Source organism: Chaetodon trifascialis, chromosome 24, assembly GCF_039877785.1.
Source record: "Chaetodon trifascialis isolate fChaTrf1 chromosome 24, fChaTrf1.hap1, whole genome shotgun sequence".
NCBI classification, from domain to species: domain Eukaryota; kingdom Metazoa; phylum Chordata; class Actinopteri; order Chaetodontiformes; family Chaetodontidae; genus Chaetodon; species Chaetodon trifascialis.
In genome coordinates, this window is record NC_092079.1 from 6,304,475 (window position 1) to 6,327,469 (window position 22,995).

General features: G+C 42.9%; 2 protein-coding genes across 2 annotated transcripts; one reads left to right on the forward strand and one right to left on the reverse strand.

Moving 5' to 3' along the window:
• The first annotated feature begins 3,501 nt into the window (after positions 1–3,501).
• Positions 3,502–10,129, forward strand: acp2 (acid phosphatase 2, lysosomal). The gene is made up of 13 exons (XM_070958118.1): positions 3,502–3,682; positions 5,863–5,958; positions 6,052–6,138; positions 6,441–6,501; positions 6,619–6,710; positions 6,815–6,913; positions 7,022–7,111; positions 7,923–8,006; positions 8,113–8,161; positions 8,329–8,417; positions 8,674–8,777; positions 8,959–9,134; positions 9,227–10,129. The coding sequence occupies exons 1-13, from the start codon at positions 3,515–3,517 to the stop codon at positions 9,370–9,372; spliced, it is 1,341 nt and encodes a 446-aa protein (XP_070814219.1). The 5' UTR covers positions 3,502–3,514; the 3' UTR covers positions 9,373–10,129.
• Positions 10,130–11,285: 1,156 nt separating this feature from the next.
• On the reverse strand, positions 11,286–22,333 carry gpr137c (G protein-coupled receptor 137c). Its single transcript, XM_070957617.1, has 8 exons — positions 21,650–22,333; positions 16,939–16,988; positions 16,516–16,623; positions 16,294–16,432; positions 15,388–15,537; positions 14,563–14,688; positions 14,336–14,460; positions 11,286–14,212 (listed from the first exon to the last, which is right to left on the reverse strand). Exons 1-8 carry the CDS (start codon positions 22,049–22,051, stop codon positions 13,927–13,929), a joined length of 1,386 nt encoding a protein of 461 aa, XP_070813718.1. The 5' UTR covers positions 22,052–22,333; the 3' UTR covers positions 11,286–13,926.
• Positions 22,334–22,995: the final 662 nt, after the last annotated feature.

The following is a 22,995-nucleotide window of genomic DNA, read 5'->3' on the forward strand; positions in this document are numbered from 1 at the left end:
GGCCTGTCAGCAGAAGGAAGACATCTGTTCATCAGATCATCTCGGTAATTATGTTAGTAATTCTCCGTGTGATCTTCATGATCATTGTCCGTGCCAGCCATCAGACCCCCCCCAAACACACACTTGGATTGTTTTTTTTATAATCTCCCAACAAGCAGATTACAGCCCTGCAATGAGGTGTCAGCGTGAATTAGATTGTATAGCTGAAGGGAGGGTATCCTGCTTTAACTCCTGCTTAATGAGCATATCTACCCCCTTAAACAAACACATAGATACTGCAGATTAAGGGTAATCCCTGCCCCCTCTAATCACTATTGTTCTCATTATTGTTATTGTTGATGCCGGTGTGTGTGTTTGTGTGATCCTGGTGACATTTGGCTGTTGCCTATTTTTCTGTTTTCGCACAAGTGTTAATTTATCAGGGTTAAGCTCGGCCGCAGCATGTGTTTTCAGCATGAGCCGTCACCTATAATCTGAGATATGAGCAAAAACATAAACACCTCCACCAGGATTTAGTAACTCATAGTTTTGGACTGCAGATATAAACAGCCTGGGGCAAAAACAAAGGAACAAAGAGATTATTGTTGACACTGAACTGGCAGAGACGTACGATAACTTGGCAACAATACTGAGGAATATTGCTGAGCACTGAATATCGTTGTTTTACTACTCAATATTTTTCTTGCAGGCAGCTAATGGGACGTGGTGTACTGATATGTTCCCACAGGCTTTATTTCAACACTCATCTCTGTGTTCAGATCTTTCATTTGTGCTAATGTGCAGGTGTGCCGCGAAAGCATGTGGCATTGTTGTTATGATTATCACCTTCACTTTTACCCCACATAAAATGAGCTGACATCTGCTCCTTTAATGAAAGCTGACTTTGATACCAGTAAAGCAAAGCATGAGCAAACTAGGAGTTCTTCTATTTCAGTGGGATATTTGGGAATTCTTTCCACCATCAGTTAATTTTCACCTCCATGATACTATATTAGTGGTGGGGGTAAGAGTCAGGGTAGTAGGATAACTGGTGTTAGTAGTAGTAGTAGTAGTAGCTGCATGAGCAACAGCAGTATGGTACAGTAGAAGTACAAATAGGGGCAATAATAGGCTAAATGTAATTGCAATCCTGTGGGCAAATGTGTTTTTTTTCTAAGTTTCCCCTGATGTTCCCTGCTGGTTGTCTTTCTTGCTGCTAGTTTTTGAATTGGATTTGAATCAGTATTGTTTCAGTGTCAGTAGCGGTTGGAAATCCAATGTTTGTTCAACATCAGTTGTAATCAGAGGAAGCCATTTCTGAAGAAACGGTGGTGTGAATGCTGGATGTTGGAAAGCTGCACTGCGGGCTGTAAAAGTTCAATAACTCTCTGAAAAGAGTATGAATAGGGATGGAGGAAGAAACCGTGGAAGCTGGGAGATGTCTTCACTTTGTATGAAGCTGTGGCTGACAGAGAAGTTGTAATTAGTGTGAATGTGACTGAAAAGTTGAATCAATCCCATAATGTGTGAAAGATGTGGAACATGTTAAGGTTTGATTAGAGTTCCATTGTTCAATTTCCTGCCAGTTTCACTCATCACCTGCTCTCAATTGTCCAACCAGTTCCCCCAGTGCTTATAGCCATCGCTCTCCATCACCACCTAAAACGCTGTTTAACCCTGGTTACACGTCAACACATAACGTCAACGTTTTCAGAAATCTCCACTTTGGCCAGAGTTAACATGAAACGACAAGAAGTCTGTAACATAACATTCAACTAATTTTCCAAGAATGTCCTGAGAATGAAACCTCATTCGCTCACAACTGCCTGTGAGTTCACTGTCCATCAGTGTCTCCCTCACTTTTGGCTTCTTGTTCACATGTGTGAAGACATTTCGGAGCTAATTCTGCACTTATGGCAAAAGGTAGCATCTTTTTAATCAAGCTGGACAGAGATAAAGAAAGTGTTGATACTGTGACAGGAGCAAAGGGGGGAGGCCATGTTCCCAAAGGGTTTATTCAGTCTATTTGTATGGAAAAACCATTATAAAAGCACAGGAAAACAAATTTTCATATTGTAATCACAGTGTCTTTGAATACTGCTAAGGAAAAAAGCTAGAATCCACGCTTCATGCTTCTTGTTGCCAGATCGTCACACAACACGACGGCATTTCACCGTGTAAACACATACAGATCAGTACCAGAAGGTCATGCGAGAAGGGTCAGCTCAGGACCCAAGGTTTTCAGTCTGAACTGATCTGAAGCACAGAAAGCCTTTTCAAACATCAAACATTTCACACATGCAGGTTTAACATTTAACACCCCCGTGATCGCAGCTCACTTAAAACAAGTGTGTTTATGACATCATCTGTAAGCCAGATATGGATGAAAGGTCTCAACACAAATACCTGCATGCATGTCCAAAGAAACACCTGAGGATCGCAGCTGCAGTGGAATATGTACAAATACTATTACAATGAACAGTAGAGTTGCAGGTTCTGATGATTTTAATTCATTTATCAGTTTATTTTTACTAAATTAAATCTAATGAATTTGTGTCAACAAGTCATAAAAAATACCTATCCCAAGTACCCAGAGATGCATATAACCTAATGTACTATTTTATTTAATTTTTAGGTTAAAGTGTAGGTATCGCTGACTCTTCACTATGATTATAAAAACTTCCAGATCAAATTTCTGGACCCAAGTTCCAGCAAAATCAGCAACATACTGAAGGCTGCAGAGCAGTTTGATAGCTGATACTTCAATCTGACACGTAAGAAGATATTTGCAGCTAAGACAACACTGACCTCTAGTGGCTGAGGAGAAAAACCGCAAGCCTGCATGTGAATGACCGCACAGCTCTGACCTGTGTGTTCTTGGCAGATGTTTATTGATTTGCTTTCTGCCAAGTTTTGGGCATCCATATATATTGGATTGTTTTTGTATCATTATTGATATCATTATTGTTATTATTAATATTATTTCAGTCACACCTTTAGCTTTAGCTTCTTTCTTTTTTTTTAACGATGATCATAGATAGTGAAGTCGTCCTCCTCTCTGTGGCAATCAGAGATTAGATATAAAACAGTTTTCTCAGTGAAAATTGAACACTTAAATTAAGTTAAATTAAAATACCGGCCGGTTAGGTCGCAGCTTGTGAAAGGGTCAAAATATTATTCAACATAAGGAGCGCAGCAACATGTAGACGTGTTCAGGACTGTTGACAAGCACGCACACAGACTGGCTGTTCCGTCATTTCCGGCTTCCCCTTGTGTATCAAGTCAATTGAAAATACAGTTTCTCTATTTCAAAATAAAATACGTGCTGAACAACATCTCCCATCTTTCACGAATATAAAGGGCAAATATGACTGAGGTATGAAGTTTTCGATTAAAAATAATAGAATGGATACATCGCTTCTTTTGAACGCTTTAAATATCCTTACTCTTAAACGTTTTTTTTGTTCAAAATTTACGACTCATTTTATGCTTAAACTTCCGTGTATTTCCGGCGGAGTGAACCGAGGCGGACGTTATGCAGCTCGGTCAGACGACTTCAGAACCTATAATCAACTATCTGTGGTCGTCGGTCTCCGGTTTCTCGGACGTGAAAATGGTGTCCGCTGCGGTGCTCTTTCTTGTAACGGTGGGCTCTTTCTGTGGAAAAGCTACAGCGGAAAGAGAACTAGTATATGTGACTGTGGTGAGTGATATTGATATCCGCTATAATGCTGTGGAAGGGTATTGAACTCCGCAGCGTTGTCCCTCGTCTGTCTTTGCTGTCTACTGGCTTTTATGTAAACATGTACATTTATCTGAATGCAAATTAAGTCTGACAGAAATCACTGGGTCTTTTCGTGAATTTGGCAAATTAATAATCCACCTTGAAGGACATTTTTTTTAAAAAGCAGCACATTTTGTTGGTTCACAGCTTGCGAGTAATGCAACGTGTTAGAAAACTAACACGCTAACCCGTCGTAAAAGTAGACATTTTACTGAAATAATGGTTCAAATTCAGCATTGAGTGAACATGTTTGAATTGGAAAATGTATAAAAAGGCTTTTTTTGTAGTGTTCGGAGTCGTGCGACACTACGAAACGACTGAAGACACAACAGGAAGTCTGTCCAGCTGACACTGTAAATAAATAACAGGGAAATTGAGGTCGTCCAGTCATCACCCCTGCCTTACAGACCTCACCTGTCTCACCTGGACTTATTATGAAGATGTTTATGAGCTACAGCAATAGCCATAGTTATATTTTCCACTGTCGCAAGCTGTCAGGTGACCTGGAAAACACTTGTCAGCATGCGTTTCATAAATGCTGTGGGTCGTCTCTGAGGTATTTCTGGTGAGGTTGATCGTGGCTTGTGCACAAACGTCCATTGTCTCTGCTTGGTTGTTTCCCTGATTGCAAGCACAGAGGCACTGAAGGAAGCACTGAATAAAGCAGCAGATCCAGCCCTTCTCATGCATGCTTTCTTTCAGATATTTTGTAAGAGGATTTTATGTGGTAGGTTGTCGCTTTGCAAAGTACAGATATATGAATAATCTCTGAATGAAAACTGACTGCTTGAAGGGAAATATCTTGTAATCTACACTGTCTCGATGACGAGCGCCTCCCTCCATCTGTGCCTTTTTCTCGCGCTGCAGACATGGAATCTGTCACAGATGTGACAATTGGAATAGCATTGGACACACTCATGTCTTCCCATGTTAAAGCCGTGACATCTCCCATGTCACGGCGTTAAACTATATGACGCTCAGAGCGAGGGACATGGATTTTCTCAGCTGTGTTGACGTGCTGTGTCTCGATGTTCTTATTCTTGTACTCATTCTTAGAAATGGTGACCTGGTTGCCTCCATTAATGGATCACGGAACAGATGAGATTAGGAGTTTTAAAGGGATAATCCATCCTTCCGATGGAGTTTTCACACTTCCTCTTCTATTTTGGATCTATCGGTCGTGTGAGCTTTCCTCTTGCCGGAAGACAGAAACCCACGCTTTCCTTTTGTGTCTCGAAGATTGCAACTGTTCTGCTTGAATAGCCAGCTGTTGTGGTGGCACCCACTATCAAGACCTGCTTGACTGAAAACACACAGTTCTTTCAACCTATTTGAACGTTTGGTTTCACTTCACTAGTTTGCTCTTTCGCATCAAAGGAGCAGTTTCAAGTCAAGGTTCCAGTTTCGAAACATAGTCCCCAAAAAGTTCCCTGGACGGTATTCTGAGGCTTTTTTTTTAATCATTGTAGGACTTTGTTGTGATGTTTGTTCTGATTGTGCTGAACTTCCAAGAGACAATGTATTTAATGTCTGAGCTCATCGGCTTGATTTTTGTGTCAGCGAATGACATCACAGCGTCTCTGCAAAATGTTTGCTGTAACTGTCAACTGAGTGATTTTTATAACAGCTTTTTCAAGTGTTTACAAATGTTACGTGCAACTGAAGTGGAATAATAAACATTGTCATTTTAGAAGACACGTGCCCTCGAGCATTGGGAAGTGGGGCTTCGGGGCAGGTTTGGAAAGACAAGACAAACACAAGTGTCACAATGAAACAGTCAGTTTGAAGTCATTATTTGCTCAGTCAACAGCTGGATCAAGTGGCTTTTGTTTCCAACAAAGTCACCAATTCTGCTTTTTTCTAATAGCTTGTAAGAGCTTTGTTGTAGCTCTTTGAAATATCAGGCTTCATAAATATTTCTTTATCAGCTTGTACAGACTGTGATTCTGCTGATATCCAAGCTGCAGTGAGCTCCTCTTTAGTCTCTGTGTGGCAATGCTTGGATTAATAGAAAATAGTGACAGATACCGTAAAAGTAAAGGGGAACTCGTGTGTTCCTCGTCGGGCCTCACCCGACATCTCCTCTGTCGCCCCTCCAGTTGTTCCGGCATGGAGACCGCTCACCAATTAAAGCCTACCCGACCGACCCGTACCAAGAGAGCGCCTGGCCACAAGGTTTCGGACAGCTATCGCAGGTGTGATAAATCTTACTGTTCATGCATTTACTGTCGCAGCAAGTGCATCAGCAGTGTAACGTCTCTCCTCTGGCTGCTTGTGTGTGTTTCCAGGAGGGGATGAGGCAGCACTTTGAGCTGGGCCACTTTCTGAGGGATCGCTACAAAGGATTCCTCAAAGAATCCTACGACAGACACGAGGTAGACGGACTCTCCTCGCCGCTTTCACATCTCATGACATCCCAGCTGAACCCTCGCAGACAGATGATGGTGCTGATATTAATGTTTTGGAGAAAGGGCCCCTTGCCATGTTGGTGTCACAGAGGTTCCCAGTGGTGCCAGAATTCCTGGAACATGATGATAATTTGAGAGGTGTTTTCCAGGAGGAGTGCCTCTCTTATTACTTGTTATATTTGACCTCAACATATTTAACGCTGTCTGTTTCAAGCCTGTCAGTTTGGAAATCCACTTTTATCCCTCACTGGTGACTCCTTCGTCCTCAGATCTCAGTTCGCAGCACAGACGTTGACCGCACCCTGATGAGCGCTGAAGCCAACCTTGCAGGTCTGAACATCAGCTAACTCCTCTTCCTCCGACTTCTTTCTACCAGTAATTCCTCTCCTTGTAGCACTTTTTGTCCTCACACCAACAGTCTGTATTATTCGGACTCCCATCATCTAGGTCTGTACCCCCCCGCTGGTCAGCAGGTGTTCACCCCAGACTTGAAGTGGCAGCCGATACCGGTGCACACCGTGCCACAGAGTGAAGAGAGGGTATGTGTATCGCACAGCTTTAGTGTTTAGAGTGTGTTTAGAGTTTAGTTTCAGTGCTCCTTGCTGTAAGCGATTCAACGTCTGGACTCTCTCTCCTCTTTCAGCTCCTCTCTTATCCTCTGGGTGACTGTCCTCGCTACGACCAGCTGATGAATGAAACCGAACACACGGAGGAATTTCTTAATGTCACCGCTGAGTACCAGGTCATTTTCTCTCCTTTCTTCTCTCCAAGTGTATCTTTCAATTATTCTGAAAAGTTTAAAGAGATTTTTCAGGACGACACAAACGTCTCGCTGTGTTCCTCTCCTCAGGACGTCATAGAGCTGGTGAGGAGTAAAACAGGACTGAATAAGACGACTGTTGAGTCAATCTGGACTGTGTACGACACACTCTTCTGCGAGGTGAGAACACACACGCAGGACCACACAGCCTCTGCCCGCCGGCAAAAACAAGAAGCAGAAGTGAAAGCTTTACAATTGCTTGGATTGACAACAGCAACGTATTTGTCATGATTCTGCAGCAGCGAAGCTCAAGCTCACAGTAAAGCATCTTTATCTGCCAAGACAGGAAAGTCAGCTCCAGTTTTGCTTGTGCAAAACATCCCCTGGCGTGACTCCTTTTCTGATGAGTATACCTCTGGCAGCTGACCAGAACTGGTGAGATTACCATGTTTTGGGGCGCACACGCCTACAAGGAACAGGAACGAGGAACAGGACTGTGAAGCCAGCAGCGGTTTCACATCTGTCTTTTTTGCCTTATCGAGTTCACAAAGGTCACCGCCTGTGTTTCAGCACACGTATGGCCAGACCAATCAATATGCTGCACATATCATTTTACATTTTTCAAATTTTCAAGATAAACTCCACATTGTTACACATCAGATGGACACTAAAGAGTGTGAGATTTCAAACTTGAACTCAGGGACAGCTGGGTCACTGAGGACAGCCACAGAGTAATTAAACAGCATGTGAGAGATGGCTGCAGTGAGAGAGGCGCGGCCTGAGGACTGCTGACGAAGTGCCATCAGAACAAAAAGACAGTTTGTCAACTTGACTGCTGCTTAATTAAAGCTGGTCAGCCTCCTCCTCTTAGTCAGCTGTCCTTTTCATGCTTTTCGTAATTCTTGCCCTGTGTGTGTGTGTGTGTGTGTGTGTGTGTGTGTGTGTGTGTGTGTGTGTGTGTGTGTGTGTGTGTGTGTGTGTGTGAATTCAGTCCCGTCACAACATGTCAGCTCCCGACTGGGTGACTCCTGATGTGATGGAGAAGCTCCGAGAACTGAAGGACTATGAATTTCGGGTAAAAGTCGTTGCAACATCTCTGCTTTCATTGAGGACTTTTCTTGATGGTCTGATTGATATTTTGGACTTTAGAGTATTGTACTGATACTTTCCAATTTTCACAGATCATGTTCGGGGTCTATAAACGACAAGAAAAGAGCCGACTGCAGGGAGGTAAGTGTGTGTACTTCACTGACCTGCCATACAAGATGAGCATGACATGCAAATATACAGCATATTTTAAAAAAAACAACTGGATACTGCTTTTTAGCAAGCATTATGTAATCAGGAGGAAATAGTGCATTTATAGGGGAAAAGTAAGAAGTCTGTCTGTCTTTCAGGTATCCTATTGGGCGAAATCGTGAAGAATCTTACCAAGATGGCCGCCCCAGACCCAGAACAGAGACTGAAAATGATGATGCTGTCAGCGGTGAGCTAATGCAACACTACAAGAATCACTAATTGACTGGGAGGCCCAGTTCTTATCTTGAACAGAGCCATGTCAGCTGTTTCCAGTTGTGTGAAGCGAAGCTAACCATCTATTAGCTTTGTATTTTGCATGCACACGTGAGAGTGGTATCTATCTTCTCCTCCGACCTTCAGCAAGAAGGCAAACCAGGGTATTTCCCAAAATGCTGAACTATTCCTTCAATGTGCAAATGTGTGTGTGTGTGTGTGTTCGACAGCATGACACCACTGTAGCGGCTCTTCAGTCCAGCTTAGACGTGTTCAATGGAAAACAGCCGCCCTATGCTTCTTGTCAAATATTCGAGCTGTACAGGGAGAACGGGTAAAACACACACACACACACACACACACACACACACACACACACACACACACACACAAACAATATGCTAAGTAAAAAACATGATGAGACTTCACTTCAGTGTCACGCAGTCAGATTCAGCTGAGTCAGAAACACAAGGATGCATGAACCAGTTAAACCGACTCTTCCTCTTTGGGTCCAGCTCTGCTTCGGTGTCCATGTTCTTCCGGAATGACAGCACCGTGCAGCTGTTCCCTCTGCACCTACCAGGCTGCTCCCATGACTGCCCCCTAGATGAGTTTGTGAGAATTACAAAGCCCTCCATCTCTGAAGAACGGGACAAAGAGTGTGAAGTGCCTTCAACAGGGCGAGATAAGGGTGAACCTTTCAGACACACACACACTAAAACTTCAAGACTGCTAAAGTAAAGAAAGAAAGATGAGAGATTTTTTTTGTGTCTTCGTCCTCAGAAGTGATCATCAGTCTGGTGGTGTCCGGCTGTGTGCTCTTCCTCCTCATCACCCTCCTCCTCGGCATTATCTGCTGGCAGAAGGAGCCAGTCGGTAACCGTGGATACCACCACGTGATCAACCAGGAAGGCGGAGAGGAGTCCTGACAGAAGCACCGGCTCCTCCCTCGGAGATCTGCAAACCTCACGTCTTGGGACAGCAGCGATGACGATGAACTCTAAAACTCCTGAGTGACATTTTTGATGGTTTCATCAGGTACTGTTCGGGACCCACGATGATTTGACCTTTTTGTCCAAAATGAGGGTCGGGTCAGAGAGAAGGATTTAAGAAAAACTTAAGATTTTAAAGAAGCTTTTAAAAACAGTTTTATCATCGCGCGAGTTGTGATGAGAAGACTGTTGGAGGGACCAGGACTGATGACCGCTGTGTTTCCACGTGGTCTGATCTCCAGTCCAATAAATTTCACCAAATACGGCCCGGATTTCTGCTTGGGAAAACAGAGTTTGTTGTTCAATCTGGGTTTTTTAAACTGTGTGTTTTGGGACTGGAACGACTGCAGAAACGTTGAGAGAGCTGATGCAGACAAAGTTGGGATTTTAAAGCGTGTAACGATGGCGTGGAAACATGATGGAAAACGGTGAACTATTGGTAATGTCGTTGCAAATTTTAGGAAAGTTAGAAATTTTTTAGTGTTTTGCATCATACGTTTCCTCCCGGCAGGGCTGATTGTCCTTAAAAACACGTAGCACAAATAAGATGTTAAAGTGTTGAAATAATTCAATGTCTAGATTGTTTCCAGAAGTGATCACAACACTTTTTTTATGTGTAACTGCAAATTCCTGCGCATGTCCACGTGTCCTTTAATGTGCACAGATGCCGTCATCAAATTACATATCAGCCTGTGTGTTGTGGTTTGTGTGCAGTACGTATGTGTTGGCTCATTTGTGTTCTTGTGTGTGTGTGTGTGTGTGTGTGTGTGTGTGTGTGTGTGTGTGTGTGTGTGTGTGTGTGTGTGTGTGTGTGTGTGTGTGTGTGTGTGTGTGTGTGTGTGTGTGTGTGTGTGTTGACTCTGAGGCCTAATGACCGAGATGCCTTAAGTATTTTTAATAATGAGTTTTCTTTGTTCTGATAACACATAACACATATAGTATTTTTGTAGGATTTCAAATTTTTCATTGTAATTTCACCAAATGGGTATGTTTGATTTATCAGCAGCAGGGTGGTGTTGAACCCCCCCGTGTCCGTCAGCAAGACACTCGAACACCAGCTCAGCAGTGGCACAGCTGAGCCTGACCTTTGACCTCTTGGCAGAAGGAAACCAGGCAAAAAAACATGACTTTCTCTTTTAGATGTCCACAAGAAGCAAATCAGTTTACTGTGAATATGCTGGAGCTTTGGAAACACTGGAAACCTTTACGTTCGTGTGTCTTTGAATCGGGCCGTCTTTTTAAACATTCAATTTTGTCTTTGAACCATCCGTCTTTTAAACACAGAGCGGATCTTGAATGCTTTCACGTAAGTGATGTCATGAAAAACCATCAGCTGTGGACCTAAAACCTTCAGCTCATGCAGTTTTAGAAACATCCAGGGTTTTATGCAGCAGGAGATACATCGATTGGTTGTTGGTCAGGTTATAACATGACCAAAATGCTATTATTAACACTAATACTAATATATTTCACATTACTTTCAATTCTGATGCAAGTGTGAGCAGGATCTTTTTTTCCTCAAGTCAGGATCCGGATTCTGGACTTAAATTTTCACTTTGTTAGAATTGTTATGGAGAAAATTTGCTGAAAAATTCAAAACACTTTTTCCAACTGCAGTATTCACAACAGTTAATTCAAATCTGAAAGTTCTGTGCAACCCCTCTAAATTGTCATTTCGGTTTCCTTTCATGCTGTATAAAATAACGATCAGACTTTGAGGATATGTTGCTTGTAAATGTTTTGTTCGGAAAATAAAAGCTCAATCGTTGTGAATCAATCAATATTTCTTAAAACGCTTTTACAGATTAATAATTCTGTTGAATTTTTTGTGACCACTCAGTTCACCCATATCTTAAAAACAGTGCAGTAGGCCTTTATTTAATCGTGGTAGTGCTTTCCTTTGCATACATAGTTAGTGATCTGTTGCACAGTAGGTTACATTCAGTATGGCCACGGATAATAACATAAAACAGTTCATAAAACAGTTATCGCTGCCCTTTTATGGCAGATACAGCAAGTAACATATTTACACAAATATTATCACCTTGGAAAGAAAATATGGCACCGAGTTGTTGCACTCTGATGCAAAAGCATGCACTGCAGATGTAAATTTTTCTTAAACAGGTGAACAGCTGGACCCAACACTGACCACTTCATTCCCATCACTGTATTTCAAAGTGTCCAGTGAAACTTGTTAATACAATAATGCTTTGTTTTGTTTGTTTTCTTGTATGAGGTCAAAGTTTACATGGTCATTTACAGATTGAGTTTCAGGACCGCTGAAGTCTGTTTAAGTACCAAGTTGATCAAGAACACATGGAGAGCATTTTTCCATTTGGTCCTGACAAACTGAGCACAGATAAACACTGATCTTTCTCTGACAACTGGGTTCTACATGAAAATGGTCCGTCAAAGTGAAATATTGCTCACTGGCTGCAGTCCGTCAAAATGTGTGAGATTGTGAATAACAACAGGAGAGAGGGAAAGTGATAAAAATGAAGTATAAAATCCGTTAAACAATAAAAATTTATGGAAAAAAAAGTATAAAAGCATTCCAAACTTCAAAAAACAAAAATCTCAGATCAAACACACACACCCCGACTCAAAATGTCACTTCACACACGGATTAGAAATCGATTAACACACAATCAAAAACACGTCATCCAACCATTTCTTGTGCAAAAATATTTCCCATAAGGAATGAAACTATTAGATACGACAAAATGTGATGGCACATTGATATTTCCTTTGTCAAACAGGAAAATGCAGAATACAGACGATAACAGAAGAAAATACATACAACAAGTAGGAGACATTCAGGCCCGAAGCCTTTTCTCCGAAGGTGAACGTCTCCTAAGTGCAAATTGTTGCCTCACAGCTCACAGAGGATCAGATTAAGTCAACGAATTTTGGTTAAAAAGACGTTCCAGAGACACTTCCACCGTGTTCATAAACAATCCTAAAGCTGATCTCTACTCCAATGCTGAACGTAGATTACATACTGATCTATTACATCTAACCCAAACGATACTGATTAAGATAATGCTGAGTAAATCTAGACTTTTAAAACCCAGCAACTTGACAGTGTTTGGCACTCCTGTCACATAGTTCCCATTGTATAACTGTGGGGAAGGAAACCTGGATTTGGCTGCTGTTACATATTTTCATCCAACAGCACTGACACACTCTTGTAATTGAGCAAATTTAGTTAAAGCCTGAGTCTGAGCCTGAAAGTCACCTGTTGCAACTGTCCCTCCACCAATAACTGTCTGATGGTTTTTACACACTGACATGTGCTATTCAGATTGATAATAACACCCATATGGCAGCTACATGTAAGTGTCACATTTATTTTGCGGCTGTAAGCAGTTTACATGGATGATAGCTGTGAACACTGACATAAATAGACCAGTATTTTGATTACAGTCAGTAATGAATATTGTAAAGAGCTTATTTTACAAACTAAACAAGAATCCAGTATAGCAGGACTGAGTAGGCGGGCTGAAGTCTTAAGCTTGCTGACAGCGATTGTACAACTTCATAACTGTCAACACTTTTCTTGATTAAACACATTGTGAGTTTAAGCTAACTGTGAGTGTTGGCCTTCAGATAGCTCTCACTGTTTCAACAGCCCATGGCAAATTAGCAACAGCTAATTCCTGTCCTTTGTAACCTGACTGACAAGTGAGAAATGCCATGAAATGTCCTTTGTAGATGCACATCATTTGTTCTTCACAGTCAGAAAAACTTTTTGGAGGGTTGAGGATTAAGCTAGGAGACTAGTACTGTTTTTTCCCCCAGGTTAAATTAGCCTTTTTATGCTAATTAGCGATTGTATCGTGCGTGCCCACTGAAAACAGTCCTACAACCGATTGCTGACAAACCCAAGCAACAGTTTGACAAATATTGAGTGAATGTAACGTCTTTGCATCCAGGACTGTTGACCGACAGTCCAGGCAGCTTTGGCATTCGCCACATTAGCTTGATAAGTCCGCTACACGGCTCCTGTCTGACCAGAACGCCATGTTCCATAGAAGTACGACTGGAAGAAATTTACAAGGAAAAGTGGAATGAGAGCGATGATTATCTGGTCCCTGATTGTTCCAGTCTCAGGAATGTTAACTATTCTGACCAAAACAGTTAACAGAAAAGGTTTGATGTTTGCAGTTTTGGGTGTTTTAGCAGTTCTAGGTGTATTAGCCATATTAGTGCTAAAATTCCTCCATGGCCCGTGCTTGCTTTCATTCTGGTCCACACATGCCATTTAAAGACGTTGGTGTCCTAAAAAAGGCAGTTAGTCACAAAACTTCCCAGTTGCTGATGGCTACCACATTTCTCTGGAACATTTCAGCGAGCCAAGTTTTAGGCCCAACCTGATTCAGAGCAATGCCTCAGGAGTACCTGCTCTGATGCATCCGGGAAAGCAAAATGGTGACAAAAAAGCAGGAAATTAGTTATTAGTCTTAATCAATCATTTACCATGGACGCCACTTAATTCTGAGGGGTGCAGAAATACGTTTGTGACCCGCAGTAATAATTCTGTGGCGTGGAATAGAAGTTACTGTGATGATGGTGGTGGTAGTTATTGTTCTGCGGGGTGGAGTAGTAGTTGTGATGGTGGTGATGGTGACTCTGGATGTTTCCGTAGGCGAAGAGGAGGGGGGCCGTGGAAGATGGTGGTTGCTGGGCAGACGCGACGCCCGCTGTCAGGGTCCCGTTGCGCTGGATGGAGCCGTACCAAGTGGACGTACCCAGCTGGGGAGTGGTGGAGAGAAGACTGAGAGATGGAGGAAAAAAGGAAAAGAGGTCTTGTCAACACATCTTAAATTTGCTGTTTATGGTGGATTTGAGTGGAAAACAGATGCTGACAGACTGTGTTTGTGCGTGTGTGTGCACCCACCTGGCCCGATCAGCCCGACTATTGATGCTTCTGGACAGGTCATCGTCACTATCGTACCGTCGAGGGTTGTCAAAGAAATAAGCTCTGGAGCTGAAACTGTGGCTGTTGATCATCCCCCCCGGAGCCTGACAAGTAAAGAAACGTTCAAGCATCATTATGACTTCCAGCTCTGAAAGCTCACGGTCTGACGGACTCCTGCTGGCATTATTTTCAGGGTGTCATTTTACCAGGTTTTGGTTTGGTCTCTGGACTCTGAAGAAAACCACCACTAGGCTTGTTGGTAGCAGCTCCCAGAAGAACAGAATGATCCCAAACACGATGTAGGCTTCACCGCTGATCTCCTGCACGTCGGCCTGTAACACACACACACACACACACACACACACACACATACACACACACACACACACACACACACACACACACAAAACACTGAATACATACATTTGTGCTTTTTTATTTGGCATGCGGCAAAGTGAGTAAGCATATTTCCCAAAATGTCAAACTGGAACTCGGCTCACAAAGGCCCTTTGAGGTATTCATTATCCCACACTGGTGATTATGCTTGTTTTGGTGTAACACTCCTCGGTCTGAGTGCGTACGTTAAAGCTGTAGTTTAATTCAAGCCCTTCAAACATCACACGTTGTCTGGTCAGTGACAAAGCAGTCAGCAAAATGAAGAGAAGGGACAGAATATGAGATGTTGGACTGACAGCTGGCATACAGACAGATTTAAGAAATCTTTTGTAATGCCAGATTATGGCCGCACATACACACAGTGGATGTCTGCTGGTGTGTATCATGTTCAACACACACACACAAACACACATGATGGATGAAATGGGCGGTCCGTCTCAAGGCCTGCACCCTGATGTAGGTCAGGACACACAGACACACATGTGGTTATTTATAGCCCAACAAAGCCCTTTACCCCACTAAGCATTGCTTTCCCAAATCTCCTAACATGGATTGTCTACACACACAAACACACACAAACACTTGGCACTGGGTGGGTGTCTGTCTTATTTTGCATCTATAACTGAACACGCTACCTGATCAGAAACGCTGTACCAGCCGTAGTTGAAGGGACTGGGTCTGTCCTGTGGTGACAGGGCCACCACCACCAGGTTGTAACAGGCTCTGGACGTGTAGAGCAGAATCACCACGGCCCCGATGGCCGTCGCCTGGCACACTGATGTACCCTGGAGGAAGAGTAACTGTCCTTATTACAAGCTCACGCTCATCTATCAGTCAGCCACTGGCTTGTAATTGAATGTCTGATGTGGGCTACAGATTTGATTCACCAATATTGCTGAGGCCTCTCTGTGACCGCAATGACAGACTAGAGGCGGCCGGCAATTGAATTTTGAGGGACACGTCATTGAATCAATTGAAGCATCTGTATTGTCTGCACGATGGTAACAACCAGGAGTCAACATTCCTGCCAGTGGTGCTTGGAATTTGCTTGAAAATCATCGATACCAGCGCAAACAGACGGGTTTCCAAGCACTGTCACTGTGAGATGAGCGCCCACACGGAGGAGGAGACAAACCAGAATGACTGACAGATTATAGGGATGACAACACAAGAAGTATTTTTTGTGCCAAATGCGTGGATCACAAAAGTAATGCATGACAAGTGGCTTAATATCCCCAGAAGGAAACCTCCAATCACTCAGAGTGCATATTTAGCTATTGGCGGTGTGACTTTCAGTGTGCACAATTCTTTGCTTACAGTTCATTTCTCACTGCTTGCAAGAGCTAAATATGTTTCGCAGTGTGGTGTCGCGTTAGCCGGCTAGAGCTAACAGATATCTATGAGGTGCAAAAAAGACATTTTAGAAATGTGAGGGTCAGTACCTTTGTGGAGTACTGACATGTTTTTCTAGAAGAAATCATATCTATTAACTTCAATATTTCTATTCATTCTGTCTCAATATAAAGCAGTGCTGTTCATACCTTGGACTCCAGGTAAACATTGGCGGAGGACATCTTGGCAATCTTGAAGATGCAGACGGCCAGAGAGACAGCACACAGGACAAAGAGACTGTCGTTGATCAAGACCCGGGCCAGGACTGCGTGTCTGATGCCCCCATCACTGGAGACATGAAGGGTATTAACTTCACACAATTTAAAAAGCTGACATTATTGCTGAAGGAGGACATGTTTCGTGTTGCTCACCTGGGTGACTCGGAGCGCTCCAGGGCTCCTTGCACTAACAACGCACAAGTTAAATTCACCACCAGGAAAAACACACTGAGACACAGGAAGAACAAACGCAGAGGAACCCTGGAGAGAGCAAAATACAGAAAGAGTAAAGGGATAGACTTTATTCATGAAATAACTTATTAAAATTCATGGTGTTAAAGATGCAAACCAACTGTGTGTGAGAGAGAGAAGACAGGAAAAGAGAGTCTGCTGAAGGAAGATGACTGTTCAAGTCAAACCACCACATCCTGAGTTTCTGTCTTTAACGATCAGGGATGAAAAGGTTATCGCATATTATTACATGCAGACACAGAAAGTTCAGTTTGGAATAATGACTAAAAAGCCAGAGAGCCTGCATGTCACATAAAAACCAGCAAAGTTACTGGACAGACTTACTTGTATTTGGTGAGCTCTGGGGAATATTTGGCTTTGGCCTTAAACATCACCTGAGCAAGAAAAGTACAAAAATATCACCACACATGCAGCGATGGACACATATTTTCACATTCAGTCTCACATAATCAACCTTTTTTTTGATATTTTACTTTTAGTTTCTGCAGGAGTTTTAATAAAATCACGAACAAATATGATGAGCAAGGCATACAAGGATACGTGTCTTTCTGGAGAAGAGCTCGAGGAGATTCCTGTTTTAGTTAAATCAGCATGCGGACACACAAGACAAACGAGAGTCCACAAAACAATGTGCACACATTAGGTTTGAGGACTAAATGTTCGGCCCAGTTAAAGTCCAACTAAAATGATAAAAGTCAGCTCTTTTTGTGTTTTAAAATAATGTCAGAGTATTTCATAAATGTATTGTTAATATGATTTTGGAATCGAGAGGAAGAAATAAAGCGGCCTTTGGCTCCGTTAGCCTCCGGGCCCCTGAGGTGGTGTGGTTGTTTGACTTGACAGTTGAACCGGTAACAAGGGGTGGAGACAATAAAGGCAAATTTGAGTTAACTGTGTCTCGCAGCACAACGACAGTCAGCAGGGTGTTGAAGCAGAAGGACCACGGCGCTCCACATCGCGGCTGACCGATCAGAACGTTTGCAGGTGAGTCTTTAAAATGTTTCACTTTCAGCTAATTAGCAATCAGGTATAACAGGAGATGAATAAGTGCTATTCAAGCTACTTACTGTCTGTGTTAAGATACTGTGTGAAATATGGGTACAATAAGGGTGAATCATGATACAGTGCATTCTTAAGGAATTCAAATCAGATGCTTTTGAGTTGAGTTTGCTATCGCTCGTCAGGTTTTCTCTTCGTCTCTATGAATTGTTCCAGACAAACTGACACTTTGGAAAAAATTTACTTCGTGTGATGCTAGCAGCTCCACAAAAAATTCTCCTCCTGAATGAGGTTTCAGCTTCTTGGCTATCAGCTTGCTCACCATAACACCTGCAGAACACTGTCTCTGTCAGGATGTGGTCTGTGAAAGCTGCTTGTTGGGCATCCAAACTCCACAGAAGAGCTCATTTGTCCTCGTAGCTCATCCAGTTTAGCATGTAGCTGTCACGACTCTTGACCTTAGCCTTTGTCATCACTATGAGCTCGTCCCCACACTAACTTAGACACACTGGTTTGTCTTCAATACTTACTTACTATAGTAAATAATTTGTCCAATTCTGAGTCTACTATTTGATGTTATTTTCTTTATTGCTGTAAAAGTAATTGCTTTTTTTTATTTACAAGTTACCTCCTCCGGATCAAATGGTCTCGGGCTGGAGGTTCCCCACCCCTGTCAATGTTATCTCTCTAATATCATGTATTGTCATCATGCCCAATCCTAATAACGGATCAGACGGATACATTAGCCAGAAACTGATGTATATGTCAACATATACATGCTAATATCTGAGTACATATCTATATATGCATAGCAGTAACAGTTACTGCTTTATGCTAATGAAGTTTAAACTGAAATGTTTGGCTGTTTAAATGGACAAACAAGGAAACAATGACTGTGTGCACAGACAAGGGGTGACTTCGTAAGACCAACAGTGTGAGTGGTTTCAGCACTAAACTGAAGAGCTGGGTGTTTAGCATGAGCAGCTTTAGCCACTTCTGGGAACAGACGCAGAAAAGAGTCAAACTCCATCAACAGCATCAGACCAGCCTCTTCCTTTCTGCTCCAAACTCTCACTCTGGCTGGTATAAAAAGAATCAAATAAATGGTTGAGACAAGCCAAAAAAAAGTAATTCACCAGCGGCCTTCCAGTCGATGCGTTATCAGCAGTGAACTTAACAAACATCAAAATGTGCACGAGTCCGCTGATGCAGTTCACCCTCCCTGGTATGACATCGTGTTTTAAACGTTTAGCACAGTGCAGTTCATTGTGTTATTAAGAGGTCGACATATACAGTAAGCCCAGTGTGCTGACAGCCTCTTATCTGTCAGACTGATTAACAGTGATATTATTTGATAGGTGCTGTGACCAGCGAGGCCTTTGAAAACTGTATGAACGCACACACATAAACACTCAGCCTTTTGTGTGAGAATGTAGGCCAGTAGGAGGTAATTTGTAACCTAGAAATGAAGCAACCAGACAACAGACCAGCGTAGGTTACATATTTGTACTGGACATGAGCACCTCACAAATCTACAGAAAATGCAGCTCAGTCAATACTTTGTCCTCTGCAGAGTGAGGCTCACCCTGATGAAATGATGACTGTTTTTATCTGATCCTTGCCAGTATCATGTTCTCTTGTGAGAAAGAGCTTAGATGTAATAAGGGGGAAGTAAATCACAGGTCAAGACTCACGCCTGACTCATCAGAAAACACACAAGTATTTCCACACATGCATGTGCGTGTCAGGTGACAGACTGTGTCACGGTGGCATGATGTTATATCAGCGCTCTGCTCACGTACTGTCAGTGAGTTCAACGTTAAAAAAGCGCCATTCAGTCCTGCGGCGCTAACGCAGGAACCGTGTTGTGACACTGGTCGAACAAATTATTAATCATACTGAGATGCAACTTTGCTGAAACGACAGGCTCTGGGGTTTAGTTTCTGGAGACGTCCCACGTGTACTGCATGATTCTTTTATGTCAAACCGCTGTCCATATCTTGCAAGAATGTCAATCAGAGCTGAAAACATGACTCAATAAATTGATTAGTTGATCTACAGACAATTAATAGGCAATTATTTTCAGAATGGAATGAACATTTGGATCAGATTCATTCGGGAACAGCAAATGTCAGGTCGTTTGTTTAAGTCCACCGTGTTTGACTGACCTTGTGATCAAATGGAATAATCCATAACAGCTCTGCACCTCCAAGTTTGATTCATTGTTGATTAAACATTATTGATTACAGCTATTTGAATTTGAATCAGACACACTCTTCTGATTGATAGCTTTAATATTACTGAGATTTTCAAAGCAGTTCGTTAGACACGCAGCACTGCAACAGGATGGCCAAAGTTTCTACTGTGGGAGAAAATAGGAATCTGATATATTACTCAGGTCTGACCCGGCTAGACATGAAACCACAAGCAGGAAAGGTTTGCTCATGGAGCTGGTCAGTCACAAGGTTTCCCCCTCATAGATAGAATCCATATTTTTAGCCTATAATGACAAGTTTAGCAGATACGGAACTTGGTTTTGTTGGTAATGGTGGAAAAGAAAAAAGGCAGCTGTCGCCATGGTGCATTCAAAGCGAAGTATCGCAGAGAAAAGGATGTTTATTTTATTCAAAGTGAGTGTGGTCTGTATGCTTTAACTGGCCACAGATCAGCTAATGCGCAACAATGTTTATTCAACAGTCATATGACACCAGTGGCTGCATTACCTAATCTCCGCTCAGCCAGTTGGAAAGGCTTCCTTCTCCTCACACCCCTCCATGGGACTGAGATACAGGCTGTGTTTGCCTTTGAAGCAGTGATTGAGCCGTGGTGGTGTTAGCAATAGGTGTTTTCAGAGAGAGAAACAAACAGGTTCGTCTTTGGCATTTGGAGTGGGCTGGTGTTAAACAACTGTGACTGACCAACTGTGTCCCTCTCCTTCTGTCCCACACCACACACCATGCTGAGAGGGACATTTGCTTGAGTCTGCTTATTGAATAAAGCACATCAATGGAAGCTGGGGCATAATGCAGCACAGCACTTTGAGTGGGAGATCTTAACATCTGTCTGGACATGAGCGGAGCTGATTTGCAGAGCTTTCAAACCAACAGCAACCCCCCAAAAACTGCCTCAAGTCCGTCAGCCCACTCTGTGGAACATGTAGGCCGACAGTGACCTCAGCGACCACATTTCCCATTTTTGAAAGAAGAAACTGGTTATTCCAGAGTAAGCAAAACTAGAGTTTTAAGTCACATTTCCAAGGAGACGGACACATCTTGACTGTAACACACTGATCATTTCGACTGGCTTAAACAAAGGCTTTTGGGCAAGGTGCGAATTGGATGTCTCTCCATGAAGCATGACGTATGACAGCTCAGCATTAAGGCTGTGAGCAGAGAGAGACAGCGAGCCTGGCTGAAAACCAAAAAAGGAGTTCACATCCTCGAATGAAACCGGTTCAGTAAACCGGTTCATTTTTTTTTTTTTTTTTACATTTTTCTCTTAAAGAACTACAGATGTTTAATCGAACATTGAAATAGGCGTGCAATTTATTATTTCCTATTCACCAATTGATTGTTTCAGATCTAATTTCACCCTGCTGAGCCTGTGCCAAAGAAGCACTGCCAAAGCCTCATGGGAGCTGTAGTTTTTGAGTAGCTGCTCTTCTGTCTTTGCTAAAATGACTGATGTGTGTTTGATGCAAATTCAGTTTATGAGAATTAACTGATGTTAAAATGGGTGCACTTTTGATAGACATGAGTGATCATCCCCTGGGAGATTTTGCCCACCGGGCGTTGGGTGGTGTTGGCAGCAGGAATTGGGGTCTTTGGAGGAGCAGTCCTCCAGAAGAACAATAAAATACAGTCGACTATAATAACATTTGTACGGAAGTTAAACTACGTGTTAAATGTGACATCAGATTAAACAATGGACACAGACTTGCAATGTCAGCTGTTTTGCAAAATCAGGTCACACACAAACACTGCACACCATCTCTCACACACCTCCTCTCTCTCATACACACACACTGCAGTCATACCTGTGTGAAGTAGAGGTTGAGCAGGCAGAGTGTGAAGAACTGCAGGCAGACGGGGCAGCAGTAGAGGAGCCAGTAGGCCAGAGGCTGCAGCTGGTTGGCCTGCACCACATTTTTAAAGTAGAAAGAGAAGAGGGTCGTCCTCAGCGCTGCCCACAGCAGACACAGAAACAAAAACACACTCTGGTAGCTGAAGCGCTTGTGTCCGTAGTGCAAAATGAGCCAGAGCTGCAGGTAGACGAAAACAAACAAGAAGGAGTAGAGGACGGTGTAGATGGTAGTTAGACTGAGCTCCAGTGTAGGGGAGATCGCAGCTCCACGGGACTCCTTCAGTGAGGTAAACAAATGGGAATTAACCTCCTCTCCTGCCGAAAACATCTCCACTGACGGCTCGCACCAACACATGGGATGCTGTGAAGGCAAATGCACTAAAACTGGGTCAGACCTGGGCGAAATTCTCCGTGGATGACAAAAAGACGAGGGTATTCGGATGAATATTTGCGATAAAAGCAGTTTATTCTGAAAAGAAGTGGCATAATGAAACTGCGCTGGGGTTGAAATCCGATGTTGGGTTGAAGAAAAACTGGGGTCTAGTTTTTAAAAAGCGCAAGGTCCAAAATCATCAGCAAGGGACCAAGAAAACAGGAGAGAGGCCCCCCTGTGAATCTCTGCAAAGCTGCTCTCTGCAAAAAAACAACTTAAGGGGGGAAAAAAATCTCCAGATCAGCTGTGATGCAGTTTTGGACCCGCCCCCTTGCTCTCAACGAAAACGGAAACTGGCGCTGCACCTGACGCCATCTTGGGTCAATACCTGACTCATTTTCTGGTGAAACGGCTGAGAAGAGAGCCACAGATTCGAGCCAGTTTCCGAGCTAAATGTCATGAGTGAAACATGTCCTCACACCCACCTCCCCAGTCGGCCATCTCATTGGCTAAACCTGTCGCCCAACCTCCACAACTTTCTCTATCTGTTGGTTTATGATGATGTCAGCTGCGGCAAATCCGCCCTCGTCCGCTTGTGATTGGGCATTTGTTCAAATAAAACCTGCCTCCTGATTTTATTGGCTCAAAGACGCACGTGGGCGTCTCTCACGAAGAGGCGACATAAAAACAAATTTTGCAGACATCTACGTCAAGTTACAGAGAGATACCAAAATTTGATGAAAGTGTTGTTGCCTTCAAAATAAAAGCTTAAAACGTTGGCGTACACGGTGCAGCAAGTTTTGGGAGTCGAGCAGCTGCGTTCTCATCAACTGCGGAGTTGTACAATATCACTTTCATATTCATCTCACAAAGCGAGACGGACTACAAAATTAAAATCAAATACAATACTCAAATTAAACAAAAAA